Consider the following 17,909-nt stretch of genomic DNA (forward strand, 5'->3'; position numbering starts at 1 on the left):
CCTCTGGATTCAAAATCTACTTTTAAAGCTTCTCCCTGTGTCGCTTCCATAGCAGGAGAGTCTCCCAATTGGCGCCAGCTGCTGTTGGGAATGAGAAAAAGGGAAACTCTTTGCAAATTTTTGTTTGTTGCCAAAGGAGACTTTAGTTTTTTATTTGTTTTGTTTTAAATTCCATCGCTGGAGATAACAAAGTTTCTCCAGTCCTAGATGAAATCCCAAGGTTTGGTTTTGGGTTGTTTTTTTTTTTTGCTTCACTGTTCCAAGAGACATCCCCAAAACATTTTTTCCCCCAGAACAAAAGTGGTGGGGACCGTTTTAAGGAAACATGGAAATTTGAATTTGAATTTTGAATTTTATTGAATTTATATACTGCCCTTTCCCGAAGGACTCAGGGCGGTTTACAGGGTATATAAAACATCAATACAAAAATTAAGAGCAATTTAAAAAGATTAAATTAAGTCCCTGAAAAAATGTGTGGGGAAAAATGTGTGGAGATGAAGCATTGATAGATATCAGTGACACATCTGACGTCTGCTTGCTTAGGTTTTGTGGAAAGGAAAAAGCAAAGGTTCCAGTCCTCTTGAGGATCAAGGTAGACACATTTGAAGTTTTAAGGGATAGATACAGATGCTAAATAATATTTGCAGAGGTTTGGCTGTTGCTTGGATAGAAGAACTCTCTGCCAGCTCTTAGGCAACAGAATCAGACATATCTCTACCAACACTGCCAATGCATGAAAACTTAAAAATGCAAATGTGTTTCGGAACGAGGCAGTTTGCAGAACACGAACACCTGTGTGGGCTGAAAAATCCAGTTTTTCATATTTGTAAGAAACTTAAATGTATTTCCGCAGAGATAATTGTATGCGCTTGCAGCTCTGCTGCTTAATAGCAAACCTCATTTGTGGTATGTCTGCTGCTGCCTGGAGTTCTACGTGCAAATAATACCGGCCAGATATAAATAAAATAAAATGTAAAAGAAAAGAACAGAAGAACAGAACACAGACTGGGATGTTCTTTCTGCCTTGTACGCCCACCTTCAGGCACAAAGCCAGCTGGGTGACCTCAGGCCAGCCAGTCTCTCTCAGCCCTAGGAAACGAGCAATGGCAAAGCATTCCTGAAATCTTACCCCAAAAAGCTGCAGGGATTTGTTGAGGCCGTAGTCACCAGCCAAAAACTGACTCAATTTTTTTTAAAAAAAGCCGCATAAAACAGATTCCCTGCTTTCTTGGCAAAATTGCTGGTCTGGTGTTTGTTTTATTTTTCGGAGGTTAGTGGGGAGAAAAAGAAGTGGAGGGGAGGAGGGGGACACGAACCAAACTTTGGAAGAAGCACCCCTTACCTTTTCTAACTCCAGGAGGTGAAATCTCAGCACTTGGATAGCCTGAATCATCTACAATTAGAAAAGGGAGGGGGGAAAAATTGATTGGGCCTTACTGTGTAAAAATATGTTTGTTTATTGCAATGCATTTTGCGGGACATCATGGTGGTATGATGATGATGATGATGATGAACATGTAGGGTTAGGCCATATTTATTTATTTTATTTTAATTCCATTTATATCCCGCCCTTCTCCGAAGACTCAGGGCGGCTTACAAGCTTAGCAGTATGATAGGTCAGCTGGATTTTAAGGTTTTTAACCCGGACAAATTCACAACAAAAGTTGTCCATTGAGGAGAAATCTTGGTCCAAATCATGGATTGGACAGGGAGGCTTAAAATGTCTACAAAGGCAGAAATGATTCCTCTCGCTCGCCTAAATTCCCCAACACTTGATATATTAATTATTATTTTTTGTCACTTGTCAGAATAGAGCTGGAAGGGACCTTGGAGGTCTTCTAGTCCAACCCTCTGCTCAAGCAGGAGAGCCTATATCATTTCAGACAAATGGTTGTCCAGCCTCTTCTTGAAAACCTCCAGTGATGCAGCACCCACAACTTCTGAAGGCAAACTGTTCCACTGGTTAATTGTTCTCACTGTTAGGAAATTCCTTCTTAATTCCAGGTTGCTTCTCTCCTTGATTAGTTTCCATCCACTGTTTCTTGTCCTGCCTTCAGGGGCTTTGGAGAATAGGATTGCCCCCCCCTCTTCTTTGTGGCAGCCCCTCAAATAGTGGAATGCTGCTATCATGTCACCCCTGGTCCTTCTTTTGTCTAAATTGGCCATACCCAATTCCTGCAACTGTTCTTCATACTACTGCTAAGCTTGTAAGCCGCCCTGAGTCTTCGGAGAAGGGCGGGATATAAATGGAATTAAAATAAATAAAAATAAAATACAGTTTCTCTCTCTCCAGATCTTTAATCATCTTAGTTGTTCTTCTCTATAGGAAAGTCTAAAAAGTCTTCAAAGCCTGAAGTCTTCTCTAAATTGGAAAGTCTCAGAATAGTCAGCCAGCCAGCCTGCAAAGCATGAGGTTGGGTGGAGCAAAGAAACCCAGTTTCAAGGGGCACTATTCCAGAGCACAACCACCCAGCGAGGTAGGCTGCAATCTTCCTTGCCCCCCACCCCCACCCCCCAAAAGGACAGACTTCTGTAAGACCCGAAGGACTAAAAGGCAGAAACTGACTTAAATTTCTTTCCACTTGGCCGTTGCCAGCTACTGTACCCAAAGCGATAAATCCTGCTGGGGACGTGTATCTATAAAAAGGAGTGACCGATGCAGCAGACAGAGAAATGAAAGGGGGATCATTACAAGGGAAAGAGAAATGAAGCGAGAATGAAAACAAAGTTTGACACAGAACAACGCTTGAGGAGGTCCCCTCTTTTGTTTTGTGTGTGTGTGTGTGTTTTTTAAAGGAAACAAGTAGCGTCCTTACCAAATTATCCAGCTCAGGATTGGAAGAAAATAAAGGTTTTTCTGTCCTAACCTAAAAAAAGAGACATTGGGAAGACGGGGGGGGGGGGGGGAGGGAACGGAGAAACGGAAGAAAAAGAGAAGGAACAGCGTTAGTAAGGGTAAAACACAACAGAGGGAAATCTAAGCCGTGCATTGTTGGAAAGAAAAAGCAAAAAAAAACAACCCCTAAAGTAAAATCTGTTTCTCTCACTTCCTAGGGGAAAAAAAAAACCTGCAAAGCAACGGCAAACGAAGTGATTCCCCCCCCCATGGAGAATTCCAGCTGGCAAAGAATCTGTGCATTTTACTTTTCCAAAATTATCTCTTCCTCCTCTGCCTTTGCTAAAATTCCTACACACACACACACACACACACACACACACATCACAAGGTCAGTTTTCGCTCCATCTGTCTCCTTTCAGAAAGGAAACGAAATGAAATCCTTGCAGTGGCAAATTTTTCCAGAGGGCTCAGTAGCTTTACACCTCTCCAAAAATCTTGTGGGGAGGGGGCTACAGGTAGTCCTCAAGTTATGGCCACAATTGAGCCCAAATTTCTGTTGTTAAGTGAGACATTGGTTGAGTTTTGCCGCATTTTACAGCCTTTTTTTGCCTCCGTCCTTAAGTGAATCGCTGCAGTTGATAAGTCAGAAACTGGTTGTTAAGTGAATCCGGCATCCCCCACTGACTTTGCTTGTCTGAAGGTCGCAGAAGGGGATCACGTGCGCCCCCTCGGGGACGCTGCGACCGTTGTAAATGTGAGTCAGTCGCTAAGCATCTGAATTTTGATCACGTGATCACGGGGATGCTGCGAAGGCCGTGACTGTGAAACATGGTCCTCAGTCACATTTTTCAGTGCCGTTGTAACTTTGAACGGGCGCTAAATGAAGCGGACCACCTTCCCTTTTAAGAGACCCCAGCAGATCTAAGAATCAGGGACCCCCAAAAGCATCTCTCGTCCAGTTTTTCTTAAACTGGACCGCTTAAGATGGGTGGACTTCAACTCCCAGAATTCTCCAGCCACGTTGCTGAGAAGCACTCATCAATAACAGAAGTCTGCAACCTTTCCACCTTTGTGGACCGGCAGGGGCGGCGGGGGGGGGGGAAGAGGATGGTTCTGCACGAGTTGCAGGCGAGCATGCTCACACCTGTGCAACACCATTTGCATGAGTGCCGGGCACGTGCGCCTTCCACGGCCTGGTTCTAAATGGGCCACAGCCCCGTAGCGTGCTGTGGCCCCGGGGGTTGGGGACCCCTGATTGATAAAGGTTTATTTCTATATTTTTAAAAGCACTGCAGGAGGCCGAGAGGCTAAATCTCCGTCTTCGACTGCGCTTTTTCAGTTGCAAAAAAACCCGGAAACAAAACCCAAAGTCGTGTTTTCCTTCTCTGATAACGACAAAAGAAATGTCTGTGTAGCTTTAAGACCCTCTTTTTCTTTTTTAAGGATTTAGAGAGTTGACAAGCAAGGAGCGAGCTGGGATGTCGAGTGCTTCCATTCTTCGCTTTTTTTATAGGTCCTTTTGAAGGCATCTTGCAACACCGCTTTTGAACTTGGGTTTAAAATCCTGGCAGGGTGGGGCGTGGAGTTTGAAGCCCAGGCAACCCAGGGATGGAAGGAAACGCTTGAGCTATTTCTTCCGCCCTTTAGAAAGCTCTCCCACCCTTAAACCCCATTTTCCAACCCAAGAACATTAGGCTAATATTATCATTATTCTGTCTTCTAACATATGAATGTTCTTTGCTCGTTCCAGGCACAGAAACGGTTTTCCGATGAATCATCCTAGATGTAGATTTTTTTAAAAGAATAATAATAAAAAAGTCTCAGGTCAATGGGTGGGCTCACTATTTCACTGGAACCTCAAGAAGAAGTTGGTGGTGGTGGGGAGAGACAGAATTCCATTCTTTTGGCCTGGATAACAAGCAGAGAGAGAGAGAGAGAGAGAGAGAGAGGGGGGGGGGGGAGGGGAGAGGAAAAACTGTATGGAAGTATTTTTATTTTTATTTTCTTCCTTTTATGCAAGACCTCAAGTCGTCAAGATCAAATAACGTATAATTTGGGTTTGGATGATGGTTTCTCAACTAGAAATAACACAGGGTCTTTAGGAATGGTACTGTGTGAGAGAATGCAAAAAAAAAAAGAAAGAAATCCTATACAGGTGGTCCTCAACTTACAACAGTTCATTTAGCGGCTGTTTAAAGTTACAACGGCACTGAAAAATGTCACGTTCCTAATTTTTTCAATCGTCTTCTTCCCCATACATGCCCCTGCCTTGCCAGTTATGGACAATGGGAAAATATGGAAATATCTGGGTCATAGATGGTGAATTCACAATCTTTATTGGCTATTGGAGCATTGGAATTTATAGAATAAACACTCACACTAGAATCCCCCAGCCAGCATGCTTTAAGAGGGGTGGACTTCCATTCCCAGAATCCCCCAGCCAGCATGTTTTAAGAGGGGTGGACTTCCACTCCCAGAATTCAACGTTTGCCTCCTTGCTCCACTCATATCCTTCTTCCACACCCGTGACAGTATTCTTTATTAACATTATGTTGTTTACTTAACAGGATTTCTACACTGCTCTAAACTGTAAAGCACTGTTTCTCAAAATCGGCAATTTTAAGATGGGTGGACTTCAACTCCTATGGATGGACTTCAACACTGCTGGCTGGGGAATTCTGGGAGTTGAAGTCCATATGAGTTAAAAGTTGCCTAGTTTGAGAAACGCCCCTAGATGTTCCTGTTGCAATGCCATATCACACTTTAATACCAGGGTCTCAAACCATGGTCCAAAGTGGCAGCGAAAACAGCCCTAAGTAGGGGGTCTTCAACTTTCACGTTTGACTCTCAATTTCCACTATAGAAGCCTCAAAAGTCCAGGATGGGAGGGAGGTTTTCTGCCTCACAGCTACCTCCCCCAAAAGCTGAAGCTTCTCTTTAAGATAGTTCAGGAGACCTGACATGCTTTGGATCAGACCGCATCATGACCTTCTGGGATTGTAGATGCTTCAGCAGTCTCAGCAACCTGTCTCATGTGGAGTTAGCCTTCTACCGCACTTGCTGCTACTGTCTGAAACTGCTCGCCAAGCGTACGGCCCATATATTGAAAATGTTAATATTTGGTTAATGAGAACTTTCTAATAATTGCTTTTTAAGGGCATGGGGTGTCTACCTATCATTTTTGTCTCTTTCTATCTCAATCATCTATCTATCTATCTATCTATCTATCTATCTATCTATCTATCTATCTATCTATCTATCTATCTATCTATATATCTATCTATCTATCTATCTACTTTATCTGTTTGTCTATGTATCTATATCTATTCTATCTCTATTCTATCTTCCTATCATCTCTCTATATCTGTCATATCTATATCTGTCCGTCTGTCTGTCTGTCTGTCTGTCTGTCTGTCTGTCTGTCTATCTATCTATCTATCTATCTATCATCTATCTATCTATCTATCTATCCTGTCATATCTCTCTATCATCTATCTATATCTGTCATATCTATATCTGTCCGTCTATCTATCTATCTATCTATCTATCTATCTATCTATCTATCTATCTATCTATCTATTCTTTCTTTCTTTCTTTCTTTCTTTCTTTCTTTCTTTCTTTCTTTCTTTCTATCGTTCCATCAAAATTCCTCATCTGTGGCACTTCTTTGTACCACAGATCTTTATCAAAGAAAAAAAAAGTTTCCTTCAGATTTTATTCCAAGACCTTAATTGAACGCAGGCTTTTTAGGAGCCATTCACTTGGTCATCTGTGATGAGCTTAGAACTGAATCAATCAGAAGAGAGCTGGAAGGGACCTTGGAGGTCTTCTAGTCCAACCCCCAGCTCCAGCAGGAGACCCTGTGCCATTTCAGACAAGGGGCTGTCCAGTCCAGCCCATTGCTTCCAGGAGACCAGACTAAGAGCCATTAAAAGAAGCTGAGTGAGCCATAAATGACGTACAGCTCGCCAGTGGGCTAAGAAACATTCTTCTGGGCTATTAAATGAGAAAAGATATTTATACGTACATTTTATTATTATTATTGTTTTACTGCCAAGACCACCTCCTCTCTCCCTCTCCGTGTTGCCATCCCTTCTGCAGAAACCAACCTGTTTGGCGAAGACAGCGATGTCTTCGTTGAAGGAATCCGATGAGCAGACATCTCCTCCGGGGTAAGAACCGGACGTGTCTCTGGGAGAGCAGGTGGCCAACTCACATTTCTCAAAGACCAGGGCGAGCAGCGGGAACAAGGGGTGCCTGAAACGAAGGGAACAAACCAGTTGCACGCAGGTGCCAGCCAAGGCATGCTGGAAGAGGTGAAACCTTGGCTCCTCCTAGCTCTTGGTGGGAAGAAAATCAAATCTTTACCCACAGAAGAGGATATTTGTAGCTCAGGGTTGAACTGTGGGATCCCGGATGGTCTCTGAGTTGGGCGGTTTTCTTGCAGACGTTTCACGACCCTACTAGGGAACATTATCAGTGCTAGAAGGAAGCAGACTTTGTGGAGGAGGAGGAGGAGGAGAAGCAGGGGGAAGGGCAGGGGGAGGAGGAGGAGGAGGAGGAGGAGGAAGAGGAGGAGGACTATTGGCGTTTTCTGAGCTTGGTGGTTTTCCTGCAGACGTTTCATGACCCTACTAGGGAACATTATCAGTGCTAGAAGGAAGCAGACTTTGTGGAGGAGGAGGAGGAGGAGAAGCAGGGGGAGGAGGAGGAGGAGGAGGAGGAGGAGGAGGAGGAGGAGGACTGTGAGATCCTTGGTGCTCTCTGAGCTTGCTTGTTTTCTCACATTTCACCACCCAACTAGGCAACATCATCTAGAAAGGAGTGGGGTTTCTAATCAGAGAGCAAACACCACTCCCTTCTAGCACTGATGATCTTCTCTAGTTGGGTCACAAAGTTGTCTGCAAGAAAATCTTCAGTCTCAGAGAGCACCAAGATCCCCCACAGACAAATCTTGAACTTTTCAAGACCGTTCAAGAGAAGCGAGCAAGCACACTTTTTAACCCAGGAAACAGAAGGTCCCCCATCTTTGCCTTTCTCCACAAGTCTCCTATGGCTGCCCTTGAAAGGAAGTCCCGGGAATTCACTAAGACTTCAAAGGCCTCCTCTGCCTGCTTCTCTTTAAAAATCTCTTTTCCCCTCCTCCCCAATTTCAAAAGGGCATGCACCCAGAATGCTATAGGCAGGCTTTCTAAATTTAGTAGAAGATTTACAGGAAGTCAGAGGAACGAAAGACGTTTTTTTTTTAAAAAAATAAAAAATCACAAAATGTTTCTCCCAGCTCCGTCTCTTCTCCGTTCCTCCTTGGTCATCCCACTAACAGCTGAAAACTCCAAGTACAACAATCGCCACGTCCATCACGATGCAACGGTGCCTCCACCAAAGCAGCATCAATGTGCATCATGCTGAGTCACCGATGTGCAGCCTCATTGCAGGACTCCCATGTGCACATCAGGGAAGGGCTTCCCCCCCCCCAAAAAAGAAAAATAAGGAGGAAAAACAAAATCATGGGATCATTGAATCATAGGTCTGGAAGGGACCTGGATTGGAGGTCTTCTAGTCCAGCCCTCTGCCCAAGACAGGAAACATTAGTGATTCCTGGACAAATGGTTGTCCAATCTTTGAGAGCTGAATGCAATGAAATTTCATTTTAATGTATGCCAATTAGTGTACATTGAAAGTGACAATAAAGTTAACTATTCTATTCTATTCTATTCTATTCTATTCTATTCTATTCTATTCTATTCTATTCTATTCTATTCTATTCTATTCTATTCTATTCTATTCTAGTTCTTGTTCTATTCTATTCTATTCTATTCTTCTTTAATTTCTATTCTATTCTATTCTATTCCATTCCATTCCATAATTTCTATTCTATTCTATTCTATTCTATTCTATTCTATTCTATTCTATTCTATTCTATTCTATTCTATTCTATTCTATTCTTCTTTAATTTCTATTCTATTCTATTCTATTCTATTCCATTCCATAATTTCTATTCTATTCTATTCTATTCTATTCTATTCTATTCTATTCTATTCTATTCTATTCTATTCTATTCTATTCTATTCTATTCTATTCTATTCTATTCTATTCTATTCTATTCTATTCTATTCTTGAAAACCTCCAGTGATGGATCACTCCAGGAGGCAAGCTGTTTCATTGCTTAATAATTCTCACTGTCAGGAAATTCCTCCTTATTTCCAAAAAACTTATTTCAGCCTTTTCTCAGCCTTAGTGACCTTTTAAAAAAAATCACCATCCTTCCATTTTTCTCTACATCAGAAATTTAGCATTTCGACCAGCGAAGAGAGGAAAAGATCTGTACCTTTGCAAAGAAAGAATGAAGGCTGAAACAGCTTCAGGAAAAGATTCAAAGTCTGCATGCACTATTAGAAACTTTTGTGTCCGTGTGTCTAGGGTTAAAGTTAGTTTAAAAGATTGTGCTTGCTGGTGGGGCGCACTCCGGCTTTATCCTCACTCTGATTTATGTCATGGTGGGTGTCCAACTTCCAACCCATAAAGTCTACTCCTCCATTCCCTTCCTCCCCTCTTTTTTTTCCCAGCTGAGTTTGGATGGACAGCTAAGGCAGAGGCAACTTTTATACATTATACAAGTTCACGCACCATATGTTACACAAATATTTGTAACAGAGGCCCAGCACTGAATAACTGTTAAGTGTGTGGCTCTGTGGAGCATTTTGCTTTTGTAGGAAAAACAAAACAAGGAAGGATGGATGTGCGTGTGTTTCAATCTTGCAGTGATCCATTTTCCCTTCCCCTCTGATTTACGGAGAAGAAAATGGCAAAATTTAAGCCGCTGCTTGCCGCTTGGCTCGCTAAGATGGAAGTTAAAGGTGGAGAGAAGTCTGTGCATCCACTTTAAAGTCTTTCTGTTTGAGGAAATTGGTTTAAAGTTACAATGGCACCAAGAAAAACGACTTAGGACAGTTTTTCATGCTTACGGCCATTGCAGCATCCCCGTGGTCAGAGGATCAAAATTCAGACGCTGGACAACCGACTCATATTTATGACGGTCACAGTGTCCCGGGGTCATGCGATCCCCTTTTGCCACTTTCTGACAAGCAATGTCAATGGGGGAAGCCAAATTCACTTAACAACCACGTTACTCACTTAACAATTGCAGCGATTCACTTAACAACCAGTGGTCATAAGTTGAGAACTATCTGTACTAGGGAAAAGTTACCCCCCCCCCGATGTATCCTTTTAATGATTGTACTGGAAGATAGATATACGTGGCGGTCTTGATTTCAGTATTGCCAAAGCATCCACCCAAGGCTGGATTTGGCAAAGCCACGGAAGGAAGGCAGGACAGCAGTGATTGATACCAATAGAGAAGTAGAGCCTCCAGGTCCGGTAGCAGTATACCTGGGAAATTTTCAGGTTCTCTTTGTGGGCTTGCAATATGGTCGGGCCAGAAAGGAAAACACCTGATTGGGTAGATTCAGGCATCCCGTCTAGTGAATCCCCCCCAAGCCTTTTTCGCTTCCTTCCCTGTGCCACAAAACAAAACTATTCAAGTTTCCTTATCCGACTTCATCTTTAAATAGTATTAGAGGATGATAAATGGAATTCTTTTACTCGTATATTCAGTACAAAGGAAACTGCATCCAACTCCTTGAGGGTATGACCTTGGAAAAGCTAGATTCAGATCTATTCTTTGGTCTTACAAAAGTCTGCAAACCAACCTGCACAAACACACACACACACACACACACACACACACACACACACACGCTTCATTCCTGCCCCAGAAATTTAACATTTCCAAATTCATTCCCTCATTGGAAGTTTCCACCTCAAACAGCCCAGGAAGAATCAAATACTTGTTTGTGGAACCATCTAAATGCAAAACTCGGAATGATAAATCACATTAATTAAATGAAGGAGGGAGGGGGAAAAAACCCTCTGCTGAGCAGGGAGGGAGCAGTTTATCATTTCCCCCCCCCCTTACTCGGTTGAAGCACACAGCTCCTTTCTGCCTTCTTCTTAGAAATTCCTACCAATTGTGGCGGATGGATTAGGTCAGGAGAATCAACCGGTTTCGTTTCCCGAAACAACCCAGTCTGTCGCTTGGGATGTTCAGAAGCAGAGGGAAGGGCTCTCCTCTCCTGACCCTGTGGTGTAAGGTAGACTGCTCTTGAAATGGGAAGCTCCATCAAGCCCTAATCATACTGCCCTCTAAATCTGTTGTCCCAAAGTCATTTATCCTCCTGTATCTGCTGCTAAACCTTGACCAAATGCATGCTGTATTTATCTATTATCGATCTTATCTTATCTTATCTTATCTTATCTTATCTTATCTTATCTTATCTGATCTGATCTGATCTTATCTTATCTTCCTATCTATCTATCTATCTATCTATCTATCTATCTATCTATCTATCTATCCCTTTCTTTCTTTCTTTCTTTCTTTCTTTCTTTCTTTCTTTCTTTCTTTCTTTCTTTCTTTCTCTTTCTTTCTTTCTTTCTTTCTTTCTTTCTTTCTTTCTTTCTTTCTTTCTTTCTTTCTTTCTCTTTCTTTTTATCTAACTTTCCATTAAATTTCCTACATGGCCTTGGTCTGGGATATTTGAGGGAACACCTGCTGCCGGCATCAAACGCCCTTCGCCCAGTGCGCTCCCACAGGGAGGGTCTGCTCAGGGTCCCGCCGGTGAGAGACTGCCGGCGGGTGACACCCAGGGATAGGGCCTTCTCGGTGGGAGTGCCTGCCCTCTGGAACCAGCTGCCGGTGGAGCTGAGAACTGCCCCCGACCTCCGATCATTCCGCCGGGGCCTGAAGACCTGGCTCTTCGAGCTCTCGGGCCCAGACTGAGGAGAAATTTTAATTTGGGGTTCTTTTTAATTGAGTACAGGGTCAATTTAATATTTTTTAATTTGGTTCTTAATTTTTGTATTTTGGATTTTAATTCCCTGTAAACCGCCCTGAGTCCTCAGGGAATAGGGCGGTATATAAATATAACTAAAATAAAAAATAAAAATAAAAATAAAATAAATTTATTTGCCACACATCTCATTTTGAAGCAACTCTGGATGGCAAATATATAATACGTTAAGATCTTTGCTCCTTCTGAAATGCTACTCCAGTTGTACAGACTGGAACGTTGCAAGAATTTGGCCCTAGCCCAGAGGCAGCCTCTTCAATTTGGGCCATGCCCCCCCCTCTTTGGGGCATATGAGAAAGTGGCAAGGTTGGTTTTTTGTTTCGGTTTTTTGCAGGAGACCCCAAACACCCCATTTCAAAACCCTTTGTCTTCCCAACCATTGGCTAGGCTTCGAAGCATGAAGACACATTCTCCTGGTGGTTAAACCCAAACGGTTTGGCTAGAATGGCAGGGCCAAAGAGAGCCGCCGGCTGAGGTCTCAACTGGCCCCAATGAGACACAGGTTCAGGTCCTACCTCCCCCCAAATCCTTTACGTCACCAAGTTGTAGCCCGAAAGGTGCTTTTTCCAAAAAGGCGAGTAAACTTATTTGATTTTTTTGTTTTTGGGAAAAAAAGAGAGAAAGCTAACAACTTCAAGATGGTAACAACTAGATAACAGAATAACAGAGTTGGAAGGGACCTTGGAGGTCATCTAGTCCAACCCCCTGCTCAGGCAGGAAACCCTATCCCATTTCAGACAAATGGCTGTCCAGTCTCTTCTTAAAAACTTCCAGTGTTGGAGCCTTCACCGCTTCTGGAGGCAGGTTGTTCCACTGGTTAATTGTTCTCACTGTCAGGAAATTTTTCCTTAGCTCTAAGTTGCTTCTCTCCTCGATTAGTGCCTGCAAAGAAATAGATGACTGCAAAGAACAGAAATGCTTCCGGTCCCATCTAGTCAATTAGACCTGAAGAAGCTTCTTCAGAGAAGAGGTTTTTCAAAGGGAAAAAAAACACAAGAAAATCCAGTTGCCTTTCGGAAAAAGCACCTTTAGGATAACCACAGCCTGGTTGACTGAGAACCTCCATAGACCAGGCCGTTGTGTTGGGGGGAAAAATGAGCGCAGGGAACACTATGATAACTATGAACTCCTAAACAGTAGGTGGGAAGTACTGTAGCTCTAAGGAATAAATAAATAAAATACTAATGTCCCAGAGTCTGCCCTTTTTAAATTACCCACCCATAGAAGCATCTCTCTTCCTCAGCCAGGATAAAAAAAGGCCGCCATCTCATATCAACGCATCAGTCTTAACTTTGTTACTGGGGGGAAAAAAAGTTGGTTGAATACTCACAATGCTCTAAATCATTGTTTCTCAATCGTGGCAACTTGAAGATGAGCGGACTTCAACTCCCAGAATTCCCCAGCCAGCATAGCTGCCAAGATTGAGAAACACCACTCTAAATTATCAATTCATAGGACGGGCTGACCCAGCTCTCATTGTGTCCTGAGAACGCATCCAAGTCAAGTGAAGGGTGTCCAGGCCCACCGAGAGAAGGAAATCCACAGGGCTTCACTAGAAACGTGCTCATACTTGATTGCCCGGTAGATTTACACAATCCACCCACCCAAGGCAAGCAGGCCATCTTAAGAAGGAGATCCAGCAGAGATTAAAAAGAAACTCCGGAGAAAGAAGAGAAGAAGAAAAAATCCATTTCTGAGCAGTGGATAACTTCCTTCCTTCCTTCCTTCCTTCCTTCCTTCCTTCCTTCCTTCCTTCCTTCCTCTGATACCTTGCACCCAGTGAGGCAAAGATTTAGGGAAGAGGATTCTCAGACCCAAAAGCAGGCAGATCCCCCCACTAGGCAGTTTTCTTAGCAACAAGGCTACATATATATATATATATATATATATATATATATATATATATATATATATATATATATATATATATATATATATATATAGCTTCAGTTAGATTAAGGATCTTCAATTAGTTCAGGGACTTCAGTTACTTAAAAGAATATCTAGGAATTCAGGATAGAAAAGATCCCTGGGGAAGGGAGATCCAGTAGGCTGGGGAGAGCAATACCGCCCAGCTAAACCCCAATGATCTGGGATTAGGGAAGGGGAGCTAAAACAGGAGTTGATCTGCTGCTTTTCCCAGACGGCAGATCGAGGGAGGGGTGGGATCGAATCAGCCGCTTAAGGCAAAACACGAGACACCCTTGTTTCATCGCTCGAGGTTCATCACTGGACAGCCCTTGGTCTGAAATGGTATTATAGGATCTCCTGCTTGAGCAGGGGGCTGGACTAGAAGACCTCCAAGGTCCCTTCCAACTCTATTCTGATTCGTTTCTGGGCAAATAAGGGGGCGACCAGAGCTCTCTTGGGGAGAGAGGGGAAACCAGGAAGAAAACCCGCATTCGATCTACTGAGAGAGTAACCCAGCCGTCCAGCCGAATCGAATCTGTCCTTGGACTTCATTTGGGGCAAGCCCCAGCAAGCGGGGACACGGGTCTTCTCTTTACTCCGTCTACCTTCTTCACACCCCAGACACGATTTCTCGGGAGGCGACCCTTGGGTAAAGAACCGCTCCCTTGAACTCCCGTGTTAAGCCCGCTTCGCGCGGGCTGAGCCGGCGGAGAGGCGTTCCGACGTGCGGCGCGAACCAGCGAGTCGTCTGATCTTTTCGGGAGGGGGAAGGAAGGTCTGGTCCGGACGGCCCCCAAGGGGGGGTGAGGAATGGCCGGGGAAAGAGACCCCTTTGCGCGGGCCAAGAGCGCAGGAGAAAGGCGCTTCCCCCGCGAAACTCACCCGTAAATTTCATCTTTCTCTCTCTTCAAGGCGTCGTTGGCGCCCAGTCCCGGAGGCATGCCCGGCCGGTGGTTAACCCCCGCCGCTCCATAAGGGCCCCCCTGGTTCAAAGCGTGATGTTGCAGACCCCTGCCCGGGTGTGGGTCTCCGAAGGCCGGCAGAGAAACTCCCCCGTCCATTCCGGCGTAATGTACCAAATCATCGTACTGGATCAGGCGCCGAGAAGAAGGGAGAGAGAGAGAGAAAGGAAAGAAAAAGGAAAAAGAAAAAAAGTTTCAGAGTCCCGATTTAGGATGAACAGCCCCCTTGCGCCAGCCCCCCCCCCGTCCCTCCTGCCCTACAACTAGGAAATGCTCGCCCAAATCCAGGCTGACCTAACCAGGACATTTTCGCTAAACCCGCCCCCCCCAGGGGGGTGGGGTGGGGGCTTTCCAAGCAGGCGTCTCCAGAGGGTTGTTCCAAAGTGGGGGCGAAGAATTTGGGGAGGGGGCAGAAGGGGACAGGCGAGGCGAATGATGAAACCAAACCAGTCCTTGGTCCTCAAAGGTGCTTTTCAAAAGGCAACTGGACTCTCTCTCTCTCTGTGTGTGTGTGTGTGTGTGTGTGTGGATAGATAGATGATAGATAGATAGATAGATAGATAGATAGTCCAGTTGCCTTTTGAAAAGCACCTTTGAGGACCAAGGACTGGTTTGGTTTCATCATTCGCCTCGCCTGTCCCCTTCTGCCCCCTCCCCAAATTCTTCGCCCCCACACACACACGCCAAAAACTCAGCCCCTCTCCCCGTCCCAAATACCCCTTAAAGCCCAGTGGGTCCTTCTCACGCTCATTTCCAGGCAAGGTGCGAGTTATGTTTGTGCGTGTGTGGGTTACCCACAAACGAATTCCCAACGCCCCCCACCCCCACCCCCATCCCTCAGCCTCTGGTCAGGAATTTCCACCTTTTGCCCACTTAAGTCAATTTCACAGCGCGGCTGGTCAATTTCACACGACTGGGGGGGCCTGCTTGAGTTCAAGCACCACTTCAGCTCCCCCTCCCCCCCCCTCCAATGCAGCCTTCGATTTGGGGATCGAAGCAAAGAAACACACACACACACACACACACACACAAATACATCCACAGAGACCCGCTTTTCCAAAAGCACCCCAAACTCAGAGGCTTCACACGCTGTGTTTGCAGGCAGATCTGGCTGGGGGAATCTCCGCACCCTTCAGCTTGGGGTTCTTCAACCCCCCAATTCTCCATACCCACAAATATAGCGTGCGCGCGCACGCGCGCACACACACACACACACACTCTCATTTTGCCTTAGAAAGGAACTAAACGCACACATCCATACACAAAAATGCCTTATTCTCATGAATCACCCTCCCAGGCTGGCTCCTAGAACAGAAGTCAGTAGCACCTGGGTGGCTTTTGGGGAAACTTTTTAAAAAGAAAAGAAAAAAGAGGGGGACTTTCCCCCCCCTTCCTTGAAAGGAGCAGAACTTTTGAGACAGAAATCAGATTGGCCCACATGTTCCCCCTCTCAATCTTATTCTTTGTAGGTTTGTTTATTTATGGGATTTTGTCATAGAAAATGTGCAAATCTGCATTTCCACCTCTACAACTGGACATTGAAAAAGAAGGATAAAACCAAAGCTGATTTTTTTCATGGGCAATCAACTTTTGCCATTATTTTTCAGCCTCTTTTGGTCAACTTCTTCGCCAGCTGCTCTCCCCAAATGAAATCAGCCTACACTTATTTATTTTCCTTCCTTCCTTCCTTCCTTCCTTCCTTCCTTCCTTCCTTCTTCCCTCTATTTCTCCCCACTCTTTCTCCCTTCCTTCCTTCCTCCCTCCCTCCCTCCCTCCCTTCTTTCTTTCTTTCTTTCTTTCTTTCTTTCTTTCTTTCTTTCTTTCTCTTTCTTTCTTTCTTTTTCTTTTCTTTTCTTCTTTTCTTTTCTTCTTTTCTTTTCTTCCTTCCTTCCTTCCTCTCTTTCTCCCCACTCTTTCTCCCTTCCTCTTTCTTTCTTTCTTTCTTTCTTTCTTTCTTTCTTTCTTTCTTTCTTTCTTTCTTTCTTTCTTTCTTTCTTTGTCTTTATAAATGAATTGAAATCCAGCACTGCACTTTAAACTTTACAATTATTTTTTTAAATAAAGAAGCAAAAGAGAGCAAAACTTTCCTTCCCTTGGTAGGGGGAGAAGTGCGGATTTTTTCCACCCTGCCAAGCACCCATTCTTATTTAAATCACCTCTTACAGCTCAGCTAGGAGCAAAGAGGAGCCGATCCGTTTAACCTTTCCCTCCCTCTCTTTTCTTCTCTTTCACTCAGTCCTGCAAAGACTCCAGTGACTTTTCAGAATACACTTTAAAAAATAAAAACAAAATACTCGGAAGGGAAACGTTTTTGAAACCTGCATACAGAAATACACAGGCGAACACGCTTATATGTTCACCAAAATACATTAAGGGGAAATCATAGTTCAGATCTTGCTTTGAAAAGTATTGATCCTACAGATTTTTGGATTAATAAATTGTAACAAGGTTGGATGTTTCCCTTCCCTGCTCTCCCTTTTCTACAGAAATAATTGATTTCTACATCTTGGAAAGTTACATCAGAAAGAATTGGATATAATAATAAATACTGTTAATTGTTTTGGAGAGAGAACGAAAGAAAGAGAGGGGGGAAGGAAGGAAGGAAGGAAGGAAGGAAAGAAGAAAGAAAGAAAGAAAAAGGAAGGAAGAAAAACAAAGAGAAAGAAAGAGAGAGAGAGAGATAAAGAAAGAAAGAAAGAAAGAAAGAAAAGAAAGAAAGAGCATAAGAATAGAAAGAAGGAAGGACAAAGAGAAAGACAGGAGAAAAATAAGAAAGAAAGAAAGAAAGAAAGAAAGAAAGAAAGAAAGAAGGAGAATAAGAATAGAAAGAAGGAGGAAGGACAAAGAGAAAGACAGGAGAAAAATAAGAAAGAAAGAAAGAAAGAAAGAAAGAAAGAAAGAAAGAAAGAAAGAAGGAGAATAAGAATAGAAAGAAGGAGGAAGGACAAAGAGAAAGACAGGAGAAAAATAAGAAAGAAGAAAGAAAGAAAGAAAGAAAGAAAGAAAGAAAGAAAGAAAGAAAAAGAAAGAAAGAAAGAAAGAAAGAAAGAAAGAAAGAAAGAAAGAAAGAAAGATCATGTAAGCTACATTTTGCTTGAATTAAAGAACAGTCGATTAAATCATACCAAGGGAATAATAAGTAATACCGTAATACTTAGCAGAAAGTACCGGGTCTTTTTCTTCTACTATCCAGAACTGTACCTGCCCCCCCCCCCCAAATATAACCGTCTATCTTCTAGAGAGAGAGCCGAGATGCCAGACCTCGCCAGACCTCCGTCGGGGAGAAGCCGG

The 17,909-nt window shown here is 43.6% G+C and overlaps 1 protein-coding gene across 2 annotated transcripts in view; it reads right to left on the reverse strand.

Annotated features, from left to right (window-relative positions):
* Positions 1-14,597, reverse strand: part of MEIS3 (Meis homeobox 3) — a gene marked incomplete at both ends in the record, with an annotated part of 31,000 nt that extends 16,403 nt beyond the window's left edge. For both annotated transcript variants that reach the window (XM_083369444.1, XM_083369443.1), the window contains 4 exons: positions 1,343-1,393; positions 2,817-2,867; positions 6,949-7,096; positions 14,539-14,597. In XM_083369444.1, the coding sequence (XP_083225570.1) occupies positions 1,343-1,393; positions 2,817-2,867; positions 6,949-7,096; positions 14,539-14,597 (309 nt within the window). The remainder of the gene's footprint in view (positions 1-1,342; positions 1,394-2,816; positions 2,868-6,948; positions 7,097-14,538) is intronic.
* Between the last annotated feature and the right edge of the window lie 3,312 nt (positions 14,598-17,909).

This window comes from Vipera ursinii, assembly GCF_947247035.1.
Source record: "Vipera ursinii genome assembly, chromosome: 9".
NCBI classification, from domain to species: domain Eukaryota; kingdom Metazoa; phylum Chordata; class Lepidosauria; order Squamata; family Viperidae; genus Vipera; species Vipera ursinii.